Source organism: Rhincodon typus, chromosome 1, assembly GCF_021869965.1.
Source record: "Rhincodon typus isolate 14 chromosome 1, sRhiTyp1.1, whole genome shotgun sequence".
In the NCBI taxonomy this organism is placed as follows: domain Eukaryota; kingdom Metazoa; phylum Chordata; class Chondrichthyes; order Orectolobiformes; family Rhincodontidae; genus Rhincodon; species Rhincodon typus.
Window position 1 is genome coordinate 99,755,779 of NC_063332.1, and position 18,466 is coordinate 99,774,244.

Consider the following 18,466-nt stretch of genomic DNA (forward strand, 5'->3'; position numbering starts at 1 on the left):
TTCCAGGAATCATCACAAAAGTTAAAGATGTTAAAATAAGTGCAAAGGCTCCCCAAAGTACTGGGTTGTCAGACACAGGTTGATAGAAAGCACAGACCAGGATTTGGTATTTGAGAAGAACAACTAAGTATTACAAGTAATTAGACTTTAAATACAGGTTAACAGACAGCGAAAATAGGTTTCAGCAGAGGAAAACTAGGAGGCAATTCAGTGGTTTCTATTAACATGTTGGTGAGATGACCCTAATGATGAGATGATCTTAAGATGGTCAGAACACTGCTTTCCATTCCTCTTTCTTCAGATTTTTCCACTGGTTTGTTAGCGACACAAAGTGGCTGGTTTGCCTATAAAATATATAACTTATCAGTTAAAATTCACAGCTCAGAATGATTGCTGAAGGAATGAAAAACTGGTTTTCTTTAGGCTTAAAATGGGTTTTGACAGTAGAGAACAGAGAGACAGCTCCTGTGCTGGTGCAGATGAAAACATTCATTCAGTCCAGGCTGTTCAGTGACCTGAGAGCCAATCACAAGGTTATTGGCAGGCAGAAGGCTATTGTTATCAATAACTGGTTACTAGTCCATAGACCAATCAACTTTTTGTTGGCACCCAGCTGTATCTGTACTCAGAAATCGTAAGCTCCAATTCACCTTTAACCACTTCAACTATTGCTTGTTCAAATAGCTGTTTACATAATGTTCCCATGAGTGTCAGATTACTTGCTTTTCAGCCATGGTTGCCCCTTAGTTTGTTTTTTTCTTCCTTGGGATGAATTTCTGCTGTGCCTCTTGATTTACCCCAGAGACTCCAGACATTGCTGCTCCACTGTTTTCCCTGCTAGGCTCCCCTTCCTATCAACTCCGGCCAGCTCCTCCCTTATGTCTTTGTAGTTACCTTATCTCAATTGTAATACTGTTACATCTGATTCCAGCTTCTCCCTCAAGCTGCAAGGTGAATTCTATTGTCTAATGGTCTTTCACCTTAAGTTTCCTAATCAAGTCTACCTCATTACACATCATCAAATCCAGAATTGCCTGTTCCCTGCTGGGCTCTACCATAAGCTGCTCCAAAAAACTATCTCATAGACATTTCACAAATTCCTTCTCTTGAGATCTGCTGTCAAATTGATTTGCCCAGTCCATCTGGATATTGAAGTCTCCCATGATTATTGTAATAGTGCCTTTCTATCTCCTGATTCATTTTTTTCCCCACATCTTGATTACTGGTTGAGAGACCTGTAAATAATTCCCATCAGGTTCTTTTTCCCTTTGTGTACCTCAAACCTTATAGAGGCTTATAAAGTCATCAGGAGCATGGATAGGTGAATAGCCAAGGTCTTTTTCCCAAGAGTTGGAAATTCCAAAACTAGAGACCATAGGTGTAAGGTGAGAGGGGAAAGATTTAAAAAGGACCTGAGGGGTAACGTTTTCATGCAGAAAGTGATGCGTGTATGCACCGAGCTGCCAGGGCAAGTGTTGGAGACAGATTTCTAGAATCATGAGTTCAAATCTTAAGATGACACCTGCAGAAATTTAACTAATTAAATCGACAGTATCCATAATCAAAAGTGTCAATAATTGTGGCCATGAAACTATTGGAGGAGTTTACTCTTATGGTTCACTAATGTTCTTCAGGTAAAAAAAACCTGCTGCCCTTATCTAGGCTAGCCTATTTGGAACCCTTAACTTCCCTTCGCTATTATATCCACATCTATATATTTTTCATCACTTAGGGAAATCTTTAAAATGTTCTAATGGTAATATTTCTAATTTCAGTTTGAGGCAAGGGCATTTACTTCTTAACAAAGATTAAGTTATGCTAACCATCACTGATGTAGTAATAGCCTGGCTTTGCAAGTTTCTCTGTTTCATCGTAAGGCAATTGATAATAAATACGAGGCTTATTGACAAAGTCCATGTCCCACCAATGAATTAAAAATAAATATCTCTTAAATCAAGGTTTTTAAAAGTAGATCCATCATGTATCTATGTGATAGGCACTTGTGTACAATGTTCAAAACTTGTTAATCTCAAATGCATTTAATTATATCTATACAATACAGTTTTATGCAATAATATGAAATAAACTTGTTATACTTTACCACATCATTGATCAATAAAAATTGTACGAAGCAATGTTTGCATCATGTTGGTTTTTCAGTCCTTCTGTAGCTACTATGTTGATATTGGTATTCCATATCATAATTGTGAAAAATATTCATAGTATTATATTCTGGCTGTCCACATTTGGTCCAAACAAGAGCAATTTGAAATTAAAATCCTCAGATTTGGATTTTTCCCCTCATTTGTACTTGGCAAAATATAATTTTCAATTCAGATGTATCCATATTTCCACATGGTATTTTGTGTATTCAATTTGAAGTATAAAAGTGACTTATGTTTTGTGGCTTTGACTGTCTTGTCCCTCAAAATTTGGAAAAGAGAATTTCATTTAATTTTGGAATTTTAAGTGCTTTCAGATGGTAGGTGGTTAAGATGCACATCAACTCCAGCCTTTAATTTCTATTAACTTTAAATTGGAAATTCATTTACCTGTCTTGCATTTATATAAGGCTCATGATCCAATTATTCTGACTATAAATAGAATGTAATTAAAATAAATGTTAACTGGGACATAGGTTGGATGCGAAAAGATATGCACTACAGGCAAGCAATTGAAGAAAAAGCAATGAAGGCTTTCACCATGAGCTTGGAAAGACTGGTGGAACAGTGAGATATGATTGATGTGGGAAAGAGTAGCATGTAGCTATCTTGAAGACACTTTCCATTTAATAATGGTTGGAGGTCTTAATGGGCTGTAATGCAATGCTTGGCAGGTACAATTGAGGTATTTAAGAGGATGTTAGATGGTTATTTGAATGGCAGACTTTGCTGACACCAGAACTTTGGTGTAAATGTGCATAAGTGCTCGTACAGCAGCATGCATCCGCACACTTTAAAGCACTGTATATCATTGCGTCATGTCACTACGAACATGCACAGAAAAGGGATAGCCTTGAAATGGAAACGAATGGAGTCCAAGGGGAAATGATGGACGGGGGTGGGGAGAGGGTAAGGAGAATGGTTTGAGGTGGAGGAGGAAAATGAACGGAAGAGGATGGGGGTGGAGAACCAACTATGAGTGAGGGAGAATGGGCCTTGTCAGACCTCTCTCCTCCTGCCCACCTGATCCCTTCGCCCCCACGCCCAATCACTTCCTCCCAATCTGATCTCTTCTCCCATTATCTGATCTCTCCCCACTACTCGATCTGTACCAGCCCACCTGATCTTCAAAGATAAAAATAGTTAAAAATTATTTACAAAAGATATCCTAAAGAGTAACCAAAATCTGAAAGTGTTTTCAAACTTAGCATGCTGCAGACATGTTTCTAAATACAAAAATGCGCATATGGACGCTTTTCAATAAGTCTCATTACTAGTGCAAGCGTAAGTATCTCCCGAAGGCATACTGTGCATGCTGATTGGTTGCAGCCTGTTTGAATAGAAACAATGGGCAGGTATTTGGAGAAAAGGCCAGAGAATGGCATTAAGTCACAATGCTTCCTTCTGCCCATAACCCTTCTTTCATCCCATGATTTTTTAAAGGATTGTGGAAAAAATAATTTATTTCAGGTTTTGTGGGCATACTTGAAGTCGTTTCTTTAAAAAGGTCATTGATAGTTCACTGTAGGCATTAGAGTTTTATTTTAAATAAGGCTTCCTGGAAATCACATGATTGGTGAAACTGTTTCAGAGATAGCAGGAACTGCAGATGCTGGAGAATCTGAGACAACAAGGTGTAGAGTTGGATGAACACAGCAGGCCAAGCAGCATCAGAGGAGCAGGAAGGCTGACATTTCGGGCCCAGACCCTTCTTCAGAAATGGGGGAGGGGAAGGGGGTTCTGAAATAAATAGGGATGGGGGACCGCTTTGCAGATCACCTACGCTTGGTTCGCACTAAACAACTGCACCTCCCAGTCGCGAACCATTTCAACTCCCCCTCCCATTCTTCAGGCGACATGACCATCCTGGGCCTCCTGCAGTGCCACAACGATGCCACCTGAAGGTTGCAGGAACAGCACCTCATATTCCGCTTGGGAACCCTGCAGCCCAATGGTATCAATGTGGACTTCACAAGCTTTAAAATCTCCCCTCCACCTACCGCATCCCAAAATCAGCCCAGCTCGTCCCCACCTCCCTAACCTGTCCTTCCTCCCACCTATCCCCTCTTCCCATGTCAAGCCCCACCCCCATCTCCTACCTACTAACCTCATCCCGCCCCCTTGACCTGTCCGTCCTCCCTGGACTGACCTATCTCCTCCCTAACTCCCCACCTACACTCACCTTTACTGGCTCCATCCCCGCCTCTTTGACCTGTCTGTCTCATCTCCACCTATCTTCTCCTCTATCCATCTTCTATCCGCCTCCCCCTCTCTCCCTATTTATTTCAGAACCCCCTTCCCCTCCCCCATTTCTGAAGAAGGGTCTTGACCGGAAACGTCAGCTTTCCTGCTCCTCTGATGCTGCTTGGCCTGCTGTGTTCATCCAGCTCTACATCTTGTTATCTTTTGTTTTATTTAGTCCATTTGCAGGAAAACCTGCAAAGAACAAGCTGTGTCAAAGGAAAGCTTGCTATGAACAAACTGCACAGCTGATCTTAAACAACAAGGTGTAGAGCTGGATGAACACAGCAGGCCAAGCAGCATCTGAGGAGCAGGAAGGCTGACGTTTCGGGCCTAGGCCCTTCTTCAGATGGTAGGTAGGAGATAGGGGTGGGGCTTGAGGTTGGAGGAGGGGATAGGTGGGAGGAAGGACAGGTTAGGGAGGTGGGGATGAGCTAGGCTGGTTTTGGGATGCGGTAGGTGGAGGGGAGATTTTAAAGCTTGTGAAGTCCACATTGATACCATTGGGCTGCAGGGTTCCCAAGCGGAATATGAGGTGCTGTTCCTGCAACCTTCGGGTGGCATTGTCGTGGCACTGCAGGAAGCCCAGGATGGACATGTCGTCTAAGGAGTGGGAGGGGGAGTTGAAATGGTTTGCGACTGGGAGGTGCAGTTGTTTGTTGCGAATCGAGCGCACATGTTCCGCAAAGCTGTCCCAAGCCTCCGCTTGATTTCCCCGATGTAAGAGAAGGCCACAATGGGAACAGCAGATACAGTATACCACATTAGCAGATGTGCAGGTGAACATCTGCTTGATGTGGAAGGTCTTCTTGGGGCCTGGGATGGGGGTGAGGTGGGAGGTGTAGGGGCAGGTGTAGCACTTCCTGCAGTTGCAGGGAAAAGTGCCGGGAGTGGTGGGGCTGGAGGGGAGTGTGGAGCGGACAAGGGAGTCACAAAGAGAGTGGTCCCTCCGGAAAGCAGATAAGGGTGGGGAGGGAAAAATGTCTTTGGTGGTGGGGTCAGATTGCAGATGGCGGAAGTGTCGGAGGATGATGCGTTGGATCCCGAGGTTGGTGGGGTGGTACGTGAGGACGAGGGGGATTCTGTTTTGGTTGTTATTGCAGGGAGGGGGTGTGAAGGATGAGTTGTGGGAAATGCGGGAGACACAATAACAAGGTGTAGAGTTGGATGAGCACAGCAGGCCAGGCAGCATCAGAGGAGCAGGAAAGCTGACGTTTCGGGTCTGGACCCTTCTTCCGAAACGTCAGTTTGGCCTGCTGTGTTCATCCAGCTCTACTCCTTGTTATCTCAGATTCTCTAGCATCTGCAGTTCCTACTATCTCTGCACAGCTGATCTTTCCTATTTCTGAAAACAAAGCCCTCTACATTAATTCAAGGTGAAAATCTTCTGTTCTTTTGATTTGGTGATTGAAAAAATATTGTATTTCTTGACCAAGCTGTTTATGCGACACTCCAGAGACCACCATATGCGGTTAATTATCATATGTGCCAGTATATCAGAGTAACAAACTCTGTAACATCTGCTCTTTGACATTGAACCTTCAAGACTAACCAATTGGCCTTAGTGCTTTTTGCTTCAGACAGCCAATCACTGCACAGATATCTTTTTTTTCCTGAAGAGTGTTTGTGTGATTGTGTTTGCATATGTTAGGAGATATTTAGAGGGACACTGATTTTTATTTTTATATTAATGGCTGTATGATATCCAATTATTGCATCTTTATTCAATAATCTTTGTTTTGATTATAAACCCAATTGTGTTTCAAGAAACCTGATTAATAGATCTTCTGTTTTTGATATAGATGAGGTATTTAATTGGTCAATTTAGTAACTGGAAAACATATTTTTACGTTGCAAACCATGGAGTAATGAAACTAGAGTGATGGTACACTCCTCCAGCCTCAGTCTGAACAATTTTTTCATAAAGCTAAATTGTACAGATTTAATTAAACTTAGTTGATTATAACCAATGTTGCCTGTGTTTACCTTGTGAAACAGTGTTGAACAAACCAAAAAAATTGTTTCAGGAGTTTTTGAATGATCATTGTCTTGACCTTATTGAGGTCCCTAAAGCAGCAAAGGAGGTAATATTAAACCAACTTCTCCTGGAGGAAGTCACAAAGCTTGAGTCATGAAATTGAAAAAATGAAAAGCAAACAGGAATTAAACCAAGTAAACCAATTAAACAGGAGATGGACCATTCAGTTCTACGGCTGACTGAGATCTTCTCTACAAATTTGGGAATTATAAAACATGGGAAAGAATGTAGATCCAGGGAATGTAAAACCTAAACAGGATAGTCCTTCACACCACCCTGCTGGCCTGCTAAATGGTCAACACTCTGAAGAAGCAGCAGGAAATGCAACCCAGCAATCACGGAAACCCTGCAGCTATTTATATGGTGTGTTAATTGCCTGGCCGTCGAATACTCAGTCGGGCGGAAGTCCTACCTTGGAGATTTACTAGCTAATCTGGTAACTGCTCTGTAGTTGCAGCAGTCTCAGCGCACTGGTAGCTGGACCAGGGCTACAAGCAATCCACAGGGTCGTTGTCCCAAAGACCACAATCACATAGGTTTGGGAGGGTCTCACAAAGTAGAGGCTCAAAGAAGGTGGATGGATGCGGGGGGAGGTGAGATTTTGTAGTAGAAAGAATCTCCCAGGAAAAGTGAGGAGACCTTGGGTGGGGTGGGAACCAACCTTGAAAGGGGGCCATAGCAGCACAGTGGCACAGTGGTTAGCACTTATGCCTCACTTTTGCCAGGGAGCTTGATTCGATTCCAGCCTTGGTCAACTGTCTGTGTGAAATTTACATGTTCTTCCCGTGAATGTATAGGTTTCCACAGTCCAAAGATGCACAGGTTAGGTAAATTGACCATGCTAACTTGCCCTGTAGTGTCTAGGGATGTGTAGGCTATGTGGATTAACCATGGTAAATGTGGGTTTACAGGGATAGGGTTTGGGGGGGTGGGTGGGTCTGGGTGGCATGCTCTTTGAAATGGGCCAAATGGCCTCTATCTGCACTGTAGCGATTCTATGTTTGAGGGAGGTACCTCCCTTCCTCCCTAGGGCTCAAGCATGGTGACACTCATAACCTTTGAACTCCTCACTCCAGCTCATTGGAAGTAGCCACTTTAGGGGCCAGTACTTTAGAACTTAATCCTGCTGAATGAAGACCAGTTCAGAATTTTGGATTAACACCCAATAAGACACTTGCACACAATGTGTATTAATGTGGCTCTTCTATTGATCTTATGAGCTGATAATTGGCCTGCAAATCTTTCCATTACTTAACATTATGTTATGAAGAAATCGTTCAAGATTTTAGAACAAAAATATACTTTACCTTTTTATATGTTGTTTTGAAACTACCTTTTTCGATATTTTGTCTTAAAAGATAATCACTTCTGAATTATGTCATATTATTTGATTTTACTGTGTAATGTCGCATGTTAAAACAATTTTACATTATTATTGGACAAGCTTATTCCAATGTATTAAGCAATCTTACTTGAAAACCAACTTTCATTTATATAGCAACTTTTTACAGCCAATCAAATCATTTTGAAGTGCATTAATGATCATATAAGGAAGCACAGCAACATCCTATAGACAACCATGAAATGAATAGAAAGATCTGCATTTTACAGTGCATTTCACAACCATACAACCTCCTTGTAGGCAAAGACTTACCTTGGGGTTTATTTGCATGGATGCTGGCACCCTCCTAGTGTCCTGCTAAATTTGCTTTAGAACTCATTGTTGTATGATTATTATTCATAGTTGGCATTGCAAATCATCCTGACTTATGCTGGTGTTAAAAGCTTACGCGTTAAAACCTCTGTTGAAATCAGAAATGGGAATCCATGCTGATTTTACTCCAGACTCTCCAGCCCAATAAATTAGTTGCCTGAAATCTGCTAACTTCCCTCCTCCCATTCATCATATTTTGAAGGGAAGGGGAAGTCATTCCCCTGATCACCTATCAACTTATTTTTAAACACTCCTCTCCCTCCTCTATTACTGCACTCCAATTATTACATCATTAATGTTGTTGAGCTGAATTTCTTCACTTATGTCTTCAATACTGTCACTAAATTATTTAGTTCCAATGTCTACTGTCCCAAGTACAGTTGGTATTTTTAAAGTCTAAAGCTTGGAGGCCAGAGAATTGATTAACTTGATGCACAATTCTTGTTATGGACCACTTAACCCTGAAGTTCATAGATGAGCAAGAATTTTATCAAATTAAATGTTGGAAGGCTGAAAGCAACTGGCAGCAACTACAATGACTTGCTGGCCCGGATCTTGAAGAAAATGTTAACTGTTTGGCTGAGGCTTGGCTCTGTTTTGGGGTTTTGCTATGGGCTAATTAGAGTCCCTCTGCTCAGGATACGTCCTGAGTGAGGCTATGCAATTGCCTTCACTCAAGTGGCATTCCCCAAGCTCAGTCGGACAGGTGAGCATATCTATTTCCATTGGAATACCCTGCAACTGGTATGCTCCACTTTCTGCATGTTCCAGTGACAAAGCCAGTTGCTGTGCCTGTTGAAGTCCAGTTCAGCTTCGGCTAATAGGTGCTTTTGCATGGTTACATCGTTAATCCCAAATACCAAATGGTTTCTCAGCATGTCGTTATGAGTGAAACCAAAGTCACATGTCTCTGCCAGCTGTCTTATGCTAGTCAATCCAGACCCACAGCAATGTGGTTGACTCTTAACTGCCCTCTGAGCAATTAGGGATTGGCAATAATTGCTGCCTAGCCAGCAATGCCCTCATCCTGTGAATGAACAAAGGAAGGAAGCTCCTAACACGGATTCCCCTGGTTCTTGAATTGCCGAGTAAAACCAATTGTGCCTCAGAATTAGATGAGATTTGGAGTCATGATATTCCTTAACTAAGTCTGTCAACTTGAAAGGTTTTAGTATCTAGTGTCTCAGGGAAAGTTAGTATCCTAATAACCAAAAAAGTTGTGGGTGCACAAGCTAACAGGAGAATTTCTCTTTGCCTTTCATCTACCCCAATGTCATTTGCCCAGAAAAAATAATGCATTCTTTCCATATACTGGGCCCAGTCTTTGATGGCAGGATCGAATGAGTCAAGCTTCCAAAATAATGGCATAAATGCTTACCTCAACTCAAAGACTGTTGCAAGCAAATTTCTTCAAGAGGGTGCTTTACTCTCATTACCATTGAAATAACTCCACAGAGGCTGGTGTCCCATCACCACGTCATCCTTTTTTCATGGAGAGTTCTTGATATTGATCCAGCTCCCTCAGAGCCAGCTCTCAGAATGAACAGGATGTTTGATACTGCTGTTCTTATCTGTCAGCCAGGGCTCCTGGTCAGACCAGGTTAACAGCCCCAATCAGGGAACTCATATTCTATGAAGTCCACCTGGCTGATCTCATTACAATTACTACAAGCACTGTATTAAAGTAAGTTATTTTGTATAATACTGTACCAGCTGTTGTTTTCATTCAGAGTCATACATCTACAATGTCTCCCATGTATATAATGAGAACCTTCTTGAGTAATGCATGTTGAAATAACTTTCTGACTTGTGAGTATCTACATGTATATGAGAAATGAATAGCAAGCAGCTATAATCCTTAACAGCTTTGAATTCATGGAGAATGTTCTCTTAAAAATTATTTCTGTGGAATTGCATTTTGTTGAACTCTGTGATGTGCTGTTTTCTCATGTAGATATTGGGAGTATACTTGGTGGTAACGTAAAAACACGCTTTGGAAAAGATGTAATCCCTGCACTTGAGGATTCCTATGACTTGGCCAGAGGTATGTTGTGCACTATTAGTTGAAGAATCCTACCCAATTGTAATTTCTATGAATGATTTACAAATGTTTTGGCAGCAAAACACAAAAGAATTGCTTATTTGTTTGTTCTTTGTACCTTTCCACTACTCAGATGGTTAACAAGTGATGTAGAATAAGAAATTGGGAACTAGGATGATGCACAGAAGAGTATGATGGGGAACTTAATTGTGAAAGCAACTTGAGTGAAAAAAGGAGCAATAGACCAAAAATAGACAGGAAATAATATTTTACTATTCCAATAGTAGTACCTCTGCAAGATACATAACTCTGGAAAAGGGTGAGACCAACTTAATTGTACAAGTTTGAACTTCAGTAAAAGGAAAATAGTTTTATTTCAAGTTCAATTGTAGTTTCTGTGATAGTCTCCTATGGAAAGGGACATTCATATTTCTATTTTGGTCAACTAAACAATGAATAATATTGTCTGGAAGAAGTAGTATATCCATTGAAGAAATGAAAGTGTGTTCACCAGATTAAACCACCTGAGCCTTGTTAGCTTGGAAGGCCAAGCAGTCAAAGAGCATTTAAGATAAAAGATTCAACTTTTATGTTTTATTTCTTCAAAATAAAGTTACCATATTATTTTTTTAAATGAGGTGCAGAGTGTTGAAATTTATCTGAGCAATGACTTCTGATGGTCAGAGAACAACAATTGAAAAGGTACACTGTTTGTGTTCACCAACTTGTGCTGAAAACTTAACAAAATTTCTGTAATGAAGCTGTTACCATGACCTCTCCATATCGCTCCGTATCTGTGATTTGAATTTTCCTCATTCATCTGCATTTTTTAATCTCGTAAAGGCCATGACTTATAGTGTAGCAACATTGTTCCATAACTAGCATTAACCTTACACAGCAAGTTACCATTGTTTCAACGATAATGTGTACTGCTGGACTATTAATATATGCAGGGGGAGAAGAAAACAATGCAATTGATTCCAAATCAAATCTTCTGCTTTAATTATGTTATTATCACAGATCAATATCTATATTCCACCAAAATATATAAAGGCAGTGCTAGTTGAACTAGACATGATTTGCTGGGATGGTGGTTCTGATAATAATTTTGTTTAATTTAAAAATTTTTTAAATGGAAATAATCTGAAGATAGGTCTTGAAGATTTCAAGTGATGGGGCTGTGACTGTTTCCTTTGGCTACTTACTCCATTGAGGGATTGTTCTGTGAAGAAAATGTGTTGATTCACTGTTTTGGAAACAAGTGGTCTTTGTAGTTGTGTGGGTGGATGCCTTGTGTTTTGTCATTGTCAGAAGACACTGGGTACTTGATCTTCAAATCCTTCCAGTCCATTTCATATTTTACAGAACATGTTCAGTTAATTGTTTTTGTCCAATGTGCAGACATTCAAATAGATATTGCAAAGAGTGACCAGTGAAGGAATTGCCAACTGATGTAATTTTACCCTTGATGTTATTTTGGCTGGGACTAATTGACTCTGTAAGTGTGAAGAATCAAATGTGGGATTTCACTGATTTATATGGTCAGCATCACACCTGGCATGTTTCTAAGGCTGTGTCTTTGTTTGCACAAAGTAATATTGCTTGGTTTACTCAATGTGAATTATAGTATTTGTTGTAATGCTTGGTGGTACAGAACACAAATATTGCTAAAAGAGACATGAACTTGAAGCTTTCATTCTTGCAGTCATGAAGACAGAAATTCAAGAAGAACCCCGACTTTAGAAAGGAAGCAACAACTTATATAGGATGAAAACAGATTGCTAACTGATTAGGTAATGCTTATCATGAAGATGCAGCAGGAATGGTTAGTTGTCTTCGATAAACTGATTGGATTCAAAACTAGGAAGTTTGATTCTGGCATGGACAGTCAAAGGGACATGTTGTTTGATATGGTTTGTCAGTAATTAGGAAATATGGCCTGCATACCTGGTATTACACTGGCACTGAAAATCACGTTACACATTTCTCTTTAGTGTGGTAGGCAGTACATGTTTTTAGCTTGACTGCAGTGTCTGGTTAGTGGTGAATTCCATCTGTTTGTTTGCTTAAATTAGTAGTACAAGACAGCTCACTTTGGCCCAAATTTTGGGGACACTTTCCCTTCCAAGCTAACCTAGAGACTTAGACCCATTGGAATGCTGAGTGGCTGCTGGATATGTGCACGGATAAGCACTCCATTGATTTAGCCATGGGTATGCTGCATCCATGGAGGTGAGAGCATGAGGGATCTTGACCTCACTCCAGCTTTACCTCTCTCTCACAGGGAGGAGGACTGAAAGACCACACCAACATCTATGTATGACACCATGAGGTACCCTACCCTTCCACCTTCCCCTTGTCTGTGACCCCAGTGCCTCCAGCATCTAAAGCTAAGAAAGGTGAGCTTGCATATGAGCAAGAGAGCCTCAATAGTTCAGGCTGAAAATTGTCAGGGGATGCCTTCCTAGATCCCCTCCACCTGATTGCAGAAACCTGGCCTGCACAAGTAGGGCAAGGAAGGAGAGAAAATAGAAGCTTTTTCAGGGCACATCAGTGACAAAGGTCTTCAATCATTGCCTAAAATCTGCACTTGAAAAATGTATATTCACTTCCACTAGTATAAGATCTGCCACAGTCATTTCATCCAATAACTCGCGTTAAGTGGAGTGAATTTTTTTGTCCATAGGATGTAGGCTTTGCCAGCATTTATTTCTCCTGGGAACCACTGAGGATCAGAAGTACCTTGATGTGCATGTCCACCTGTACCTTAAGGTAGCAGAACAAGTAAATAAAGTGGTTCAGAAGGCATATGAGATACTTGCCTTCATTGGCCAAGGCATAGACTTTAAGATTAGGGAGGTTATGCTGGAATGTATGAAAAATTGTGTAGACCATAGCTAGAGGAGAGTCTGCAGTTTTGGAGTTCACATTATAGGAGGGGTGTGATTGCACTGCAGAGGGTGCAGAGGAGATTACCAGGATGTTGCCTGGGCTGGAGAGTTGAAGAGAGATTAGACTGGAGTTGGTTTCCTTGGAGAAGAGGAGACAGAGGAGGGACGTGATTGAGATGTATAAAATTATGAAGGCCATAGACAGGATAAAAAGGAAGAAACTTTTGGAGGTTTTGAGGAGATGTGAGGAAAATTTTTTCATTCAGAGTGTTGGTAATACAGAACTCACCGCTTGTAAGGGCGGTAGAAACAGAAACCCTCAGAACATTTAGGAAGCATTTAGATGCTTACATGTGTTGCTAAGGCATATGAGGCTATGGGCCAAGTTTATTTTTCATTTGTGGGATGTAGCATTGCTGGCTAGCTAGCATTTATTGTCTGTCCCTACTTGCCCTTGAGAAGGTGCTGGTTTGCTGCCTTCTTGAACCGCTGTAGTCCACCTGCTGTGGGTTGATCTACAATGTCATTAGGGAGGGAATTCCAGGATTTGGACAGTGAAGGAACAGTGATGTATTTCCAAGTCAGGATGGTGAATGGCCTGGAGGGGAACTTGGAGGTGGTGATGTTCCCATATTTCTGCTGCCTTTGTCCTTCTAGGTGGAAGTGTTCAGGGGTTTGGAAAGTGCTGTCTGAGGATCTTTGATGAATTTCTGCAGTATATCTTGCAGACAGCACACACTGCAGCTACTGAGTGTTGCAGGTGAAGGGGGTGGATGCTTGTGGATGTAGTGCCAATCAAGCGGGCTGCTTTGACCTGTGTCAAGCTTCTTGATGTTGGGGCTGCGCTCATCCAGGCAAGTGGGGAATATTCCATTGAACTCCTGACCTGTACCTTGTAGATGGTGGCAGGCTTTGGGGAGTCAGGAGATGTGTTACTTGCTGCAGTATTCCTAGTCTCTGACCTGCTCTCATAGCCACCGTGTTTTGTGGTGATTCTAGTTGAGTTTTTGGACAATGATAACTCCCAGGATGTTGATAGTGGGGTATTCAATGATGGTAATGCCATTGAATATTAGGCAGGAACTGAAGAATTTAGATTGGAGACAGATGTTTGAGGGCAAATCAACATCTGGTATGGGGAAGGCTTTCAAGTGTAAGTTGCTTGGAACTCAGGACCGGCACGTTCCTTTAAGGATGAAGGATGAAGGATAAGTATGGCAAGTTTAGGGAACCTTGGATAACTAGAGATATAGTGAACCTAATCAAAAAGAAAAAGGAAGCATTTATCAAGGCTAGGGGGAAGTCGAAAGAAACTTAAGCAAGGAGCCAGGAGGGCTAAAAGGAGTCATGAAAAGTCATTGGCCAACAGGATTAAGGGAAATCCCAAGGCTTTTTATACATATATAAAGAGTAAGAAGGTAGCCAGGCAGAGGGTTGGCCCACTCAAGGACAGGGAAGGGAATCTATGTATGGAGCCAGAGGAAATGGGCAAGGTATTAAATGAGTACTTTGTGCCAGTATTCACCATACAGAAGGACTTGGTGGATGATGAGTCTGGGGAAGGGTCTGTATATAGTTTGGGACATGTTGAGATCAAAAGGGAGGAGGTATTGGGGGTCTTGAAAAACATTAAGGTTGACAAGTCCCAGGGCCTGATGGGATATACCCCAGAATACTGAGAGAGGCAAGGGAGGAAATTGCTGTGGCTTGAGGGAAATCTTTCTATCCTCACTGGCTACAGGGGAGGTCCCATAGGATTGGACAATAGCCAATGTTGTTCTTCTGTTTAAGAAAAGTGACAAGGATAATCCAGCTAATTACAGGCCGGTGAGCCTTACGTCAGTGGTAGGGAAATTATTTGAGAGGATTCTTCAAGACAGGATTTACTCCGAACCTGGAAATCAACGGGCGTATTAGCGAGAGGCAACATGGTTTTGTGAAGGGGAGGTCGTGTCTCACTAACTTATCCCCCCCAACAGTATCCAAAACGGTATACTTGTTAGAGAGGGGGTGACCGCAGGGGATTCCTGCACCGGCTGCCTCCCAGTTCTCGTGGTCACCCATCATCTGCCTGCACCTTGGGTGTCACCACATCTCTCAAACTATTGTCTATGACCCTTTCCACCATCCTCATGCTTCTAAGTGCATCCAATTGAACTGTCACTTGACAACAGCCCCTCCGCAAACCACCTTCTGGAAGTAGTGACTGCACTGATGCAGATCTTCCCCACGTCAGCCAATCAACGTCACCACTCTGCTGCCCTCTTCAACGCTAAATGAGTCTGCCCAATAAAAAGCAGCGTGATGTTCTGAAGATGTGCATTGCCCAGTTGTGTTGATGGAAGGTTCTAGGAGATTCCACGTCCAGTGACCATGGAGGCAGCTGTAGTGCTTCCATCTAAGGTAAAGAGGAGGAAGATATCTGCTTCAATCTTGAACTCACTTGGACTCGAGCCAGAGAAGGCAACTTCACTAATCATCTTCCTCCTTTTGACTGCTGTTACAACATGGAGACAAGCAGATGAATGAAATCAGCCTTTCCACCTCAGTATTTTCAACACAGTAAAATTAAAGCCTTCAAAGAAGCTCAAAATTGACACCAGTGGTTCCTAACCAGACTTTTTGAATAACTAATTACTCTGTGAGTAATCAATTCTAGACACCAGGTTCATAGCTTAAACAAAAGACTTAACAAGTTATTAACAGCACAGTAACTTTTGCAGAACAAAACTAAGCAACAAAGTGATCTCTGGAAATATTCAGCAAGTCCGGCAGTAGAGTCAGTAGATCCATAATATTATCTCTGCTTTCTCTCCACAGATGCTGCCAAACCTGCTGAGTTTTTCCAGCAATTTTTGATTTTGTTTCTGATTTCCAGCATCTGCAGTCCTTTGGTTTCTTGTTCGACAAAGTAATCTAATTGATGTCTATGATTTAAACCCAATACCTTTGTTTTCACAAAAGACAGACAGACAAACAAACAAGCACAATTAATGATAAATAAAAGAAAATAACAAGACTGGCCAGATTACTTAAGTGGTTTTCACAATACGTTGTTCCAAAGGCATATGTGATAGCTTTTTGGTTGATTTTCTGAAGACGTCGATCAGGGCCACCTTTTCAGTTCACATTGAGGAAGTTTCAGCTGTATATGAAACTTAGTTTCTATTACCTGAACTTCCAGTGACTGATAATGGGAGGCAAGGCGGAAAGCGTTCAAACCTTCATGGTTCAATCTATAGTGAAGCTCCTTCTCTCAGAAACAGTCCAGTTCAAAGACTCTGGCCTCTTCCTCTGTTTGACCATCACCTTCCCTCCCAGACTTGCTGGCACGAGTTCCCAGCTACTGACCTCGTTAATGGCCAAATATCTACCATCTAGTTAGACATACTGCTTTTCCCAGTGTTGAGGAGTCTATAGAATCCTTCTGATGAAGAACCTTAAATTAACTTTCATGCTTGCCATCACAAACAAACAACAACTTGTTTATTCTTTTTCTTGTTTTTAATACAAGCTGCTGATCGCAGTCCAAGATCATCTGCTCACAGTTCTCAGTTCAGATCTCCAAACCAAATTTGATAAAAGAATAAAGTAAATATAATATTAAATCAATGAGAGATATAACATTGGACCTGCTCAGTTTTAAATGTTAAGTTTTTGAAGCACTTAGTTTCTCAACTGGGGAAAAGTTCATTGGGAAGGTGAAGTTGATAGCGCAGTTTCTTAATTACTAAGACGCAAATGAATGCAGAACGTCTAGGCTTTTCACCACATATTCTCACCATTTTAAGGATGGAAAACGTAATCACTTTTCTTGAGGGTGACAATCTGAATCTTGGACTCTTCCTCAAATAATTCAACATCCTAGCCATCATTCTTGCCACGTCCTGGGTTGGAGTAGTCAGGGGGCAGGGGTGAAGGAATTTCTGGTTATAGTGTTCAACATTAGGTATGATCAGCTATTAGTTAACATTTATATAAAACTAAGTGATGCTGACTGTGCTTAGCATTACACTGGAAATCAAATGTAAATTAATAGGGCTTCCAGTGTTACGCATGCTAGAAGCTGGAATTAATTATCCACAGGACCCTGTTCTTTGCAGGCCAAAGGAATATGTCCAGACAGTGACATTTTGCACAGAGTAAGTGACCAATCATATTCATAATCAACTTGCCTGGTTTGAATTTATTCAGTTGATGATGACACCTAATAATTTATACTGCATATCCATGACAATCCTTGCTCAACTGATCAACACCCTCTTTTCATGCTGTACAAACTGTTGCTTCCTTCCTAAAGTCGTGTTCCCCTTGTGTTTCAGCCCTGATGAAAAACTTAGACTTTATGTCTCTCTTTAGCACTGTTTAAATGTTTAGAGGGCAAAAAGTGGCTGGAATATCTAAGACAGTCAAAAACACTTAGGTGAAGCCTAATCCAGCTTCTCCTCTACATTACTTTCTGTTGTCATCTTTCTTTGTTTCATTTTTTTCCCCTTGCCTTAAAGTCACAGTGGACAGGGCTATCAAAGGTAACACCAACTTCAAATGTGTGAAGTTTTGTGCACTTGTGTGTTTTTGTTCTTCTGTTACTTTCTGTTGTTGGTTTGAATCTGTAAGTAATCGTTGTAGTTGACTTTGCTGTGGATTTTACCCCTTTACTAGAAATAGATTTAAATTTTCTGAATATTATTTGTTTACACTAAAGCCACACAGTAATTGGAATTTAATGCTTAATGTTTAAAAGAAAATGCTTTTTCATGCTAAAATTATTTTTCTTGGCTGTATCAACTCTTTGACTATTCAAAAATGGTTCATCAAATGTCTAAAAGTAATGAGAATTCTAGATAAGCCAGTCACCAACACATAAAACTTAAGTAAAACAAACAGAATTGCGTTCAGTTTTTTATTATAATTGAAGAATGTATAAGAGATACTTGAGAGAAGTGATCTGGAAATTCACTCCTGTAACAATGAAGTTTCGTGTTTTATTTCATACTGTCCAATGTTATTGTCCAGGTATTTTTCATGTTAAAATTACACAGATAGTGAGCCAACTAGAGCTGAGGAATCAGTTTATTTTCTTTGGATTGGCGCAGTGAATAATTTCTGCAGCTTCTGACAAAACCACACAACACATGCCACTACCCCTCAAAATTGTTTATCAAAATGCTTGATTTTTAAAAATTAATTGAAGATTACTTAATTTGGAAGAAATGATCTGGCCTGAAAAATGGGTTTTTGTGTGTTTAAAAGAAAACTCTTAAAGTTTCCTGAAATAACAAGGTGTAGAGCTGGATGAACACAGCAGGCCAAGCAGCATCAGAGGAGCAGGAAGGCTGACGTTTCGGGCCTAGACCCTTCTTCAGAAGAAGGGTCTAG

At 41.0% G+C, this 18,466-nt stretch overlaps 1 protein-coding gene across 6 annotated transcripts in view; it reads left to right on the forward strand.

Annotated features, from left to right (window-relative positions):
- LOC109920589 (prominin-1-A-like) overlaps positions 1–18,466 on the forward strand; it is a 237,273-nt gene that overhangs the window by 104,981 nt on the left and 113,826 nt on the right. For all 6 annotated transcript variants that reach the window (XR_007263570.1, XR_007263572.1, XR_007263573.1 and 3 more), the window contains one exon: positions 10,110–10,199. Coding sequence is in view for 3 of the 6 variants with exons in the window: in XM_048604798.1 (XP_048460755.1) it covers positions 10,110–10,199 (90 nt within the window). In the remaining 3 variants the exon portion in view is untranslated. The remainder of the gene's footprint in view (positions 1–10,109; positions 10,200–18,466) is intronic.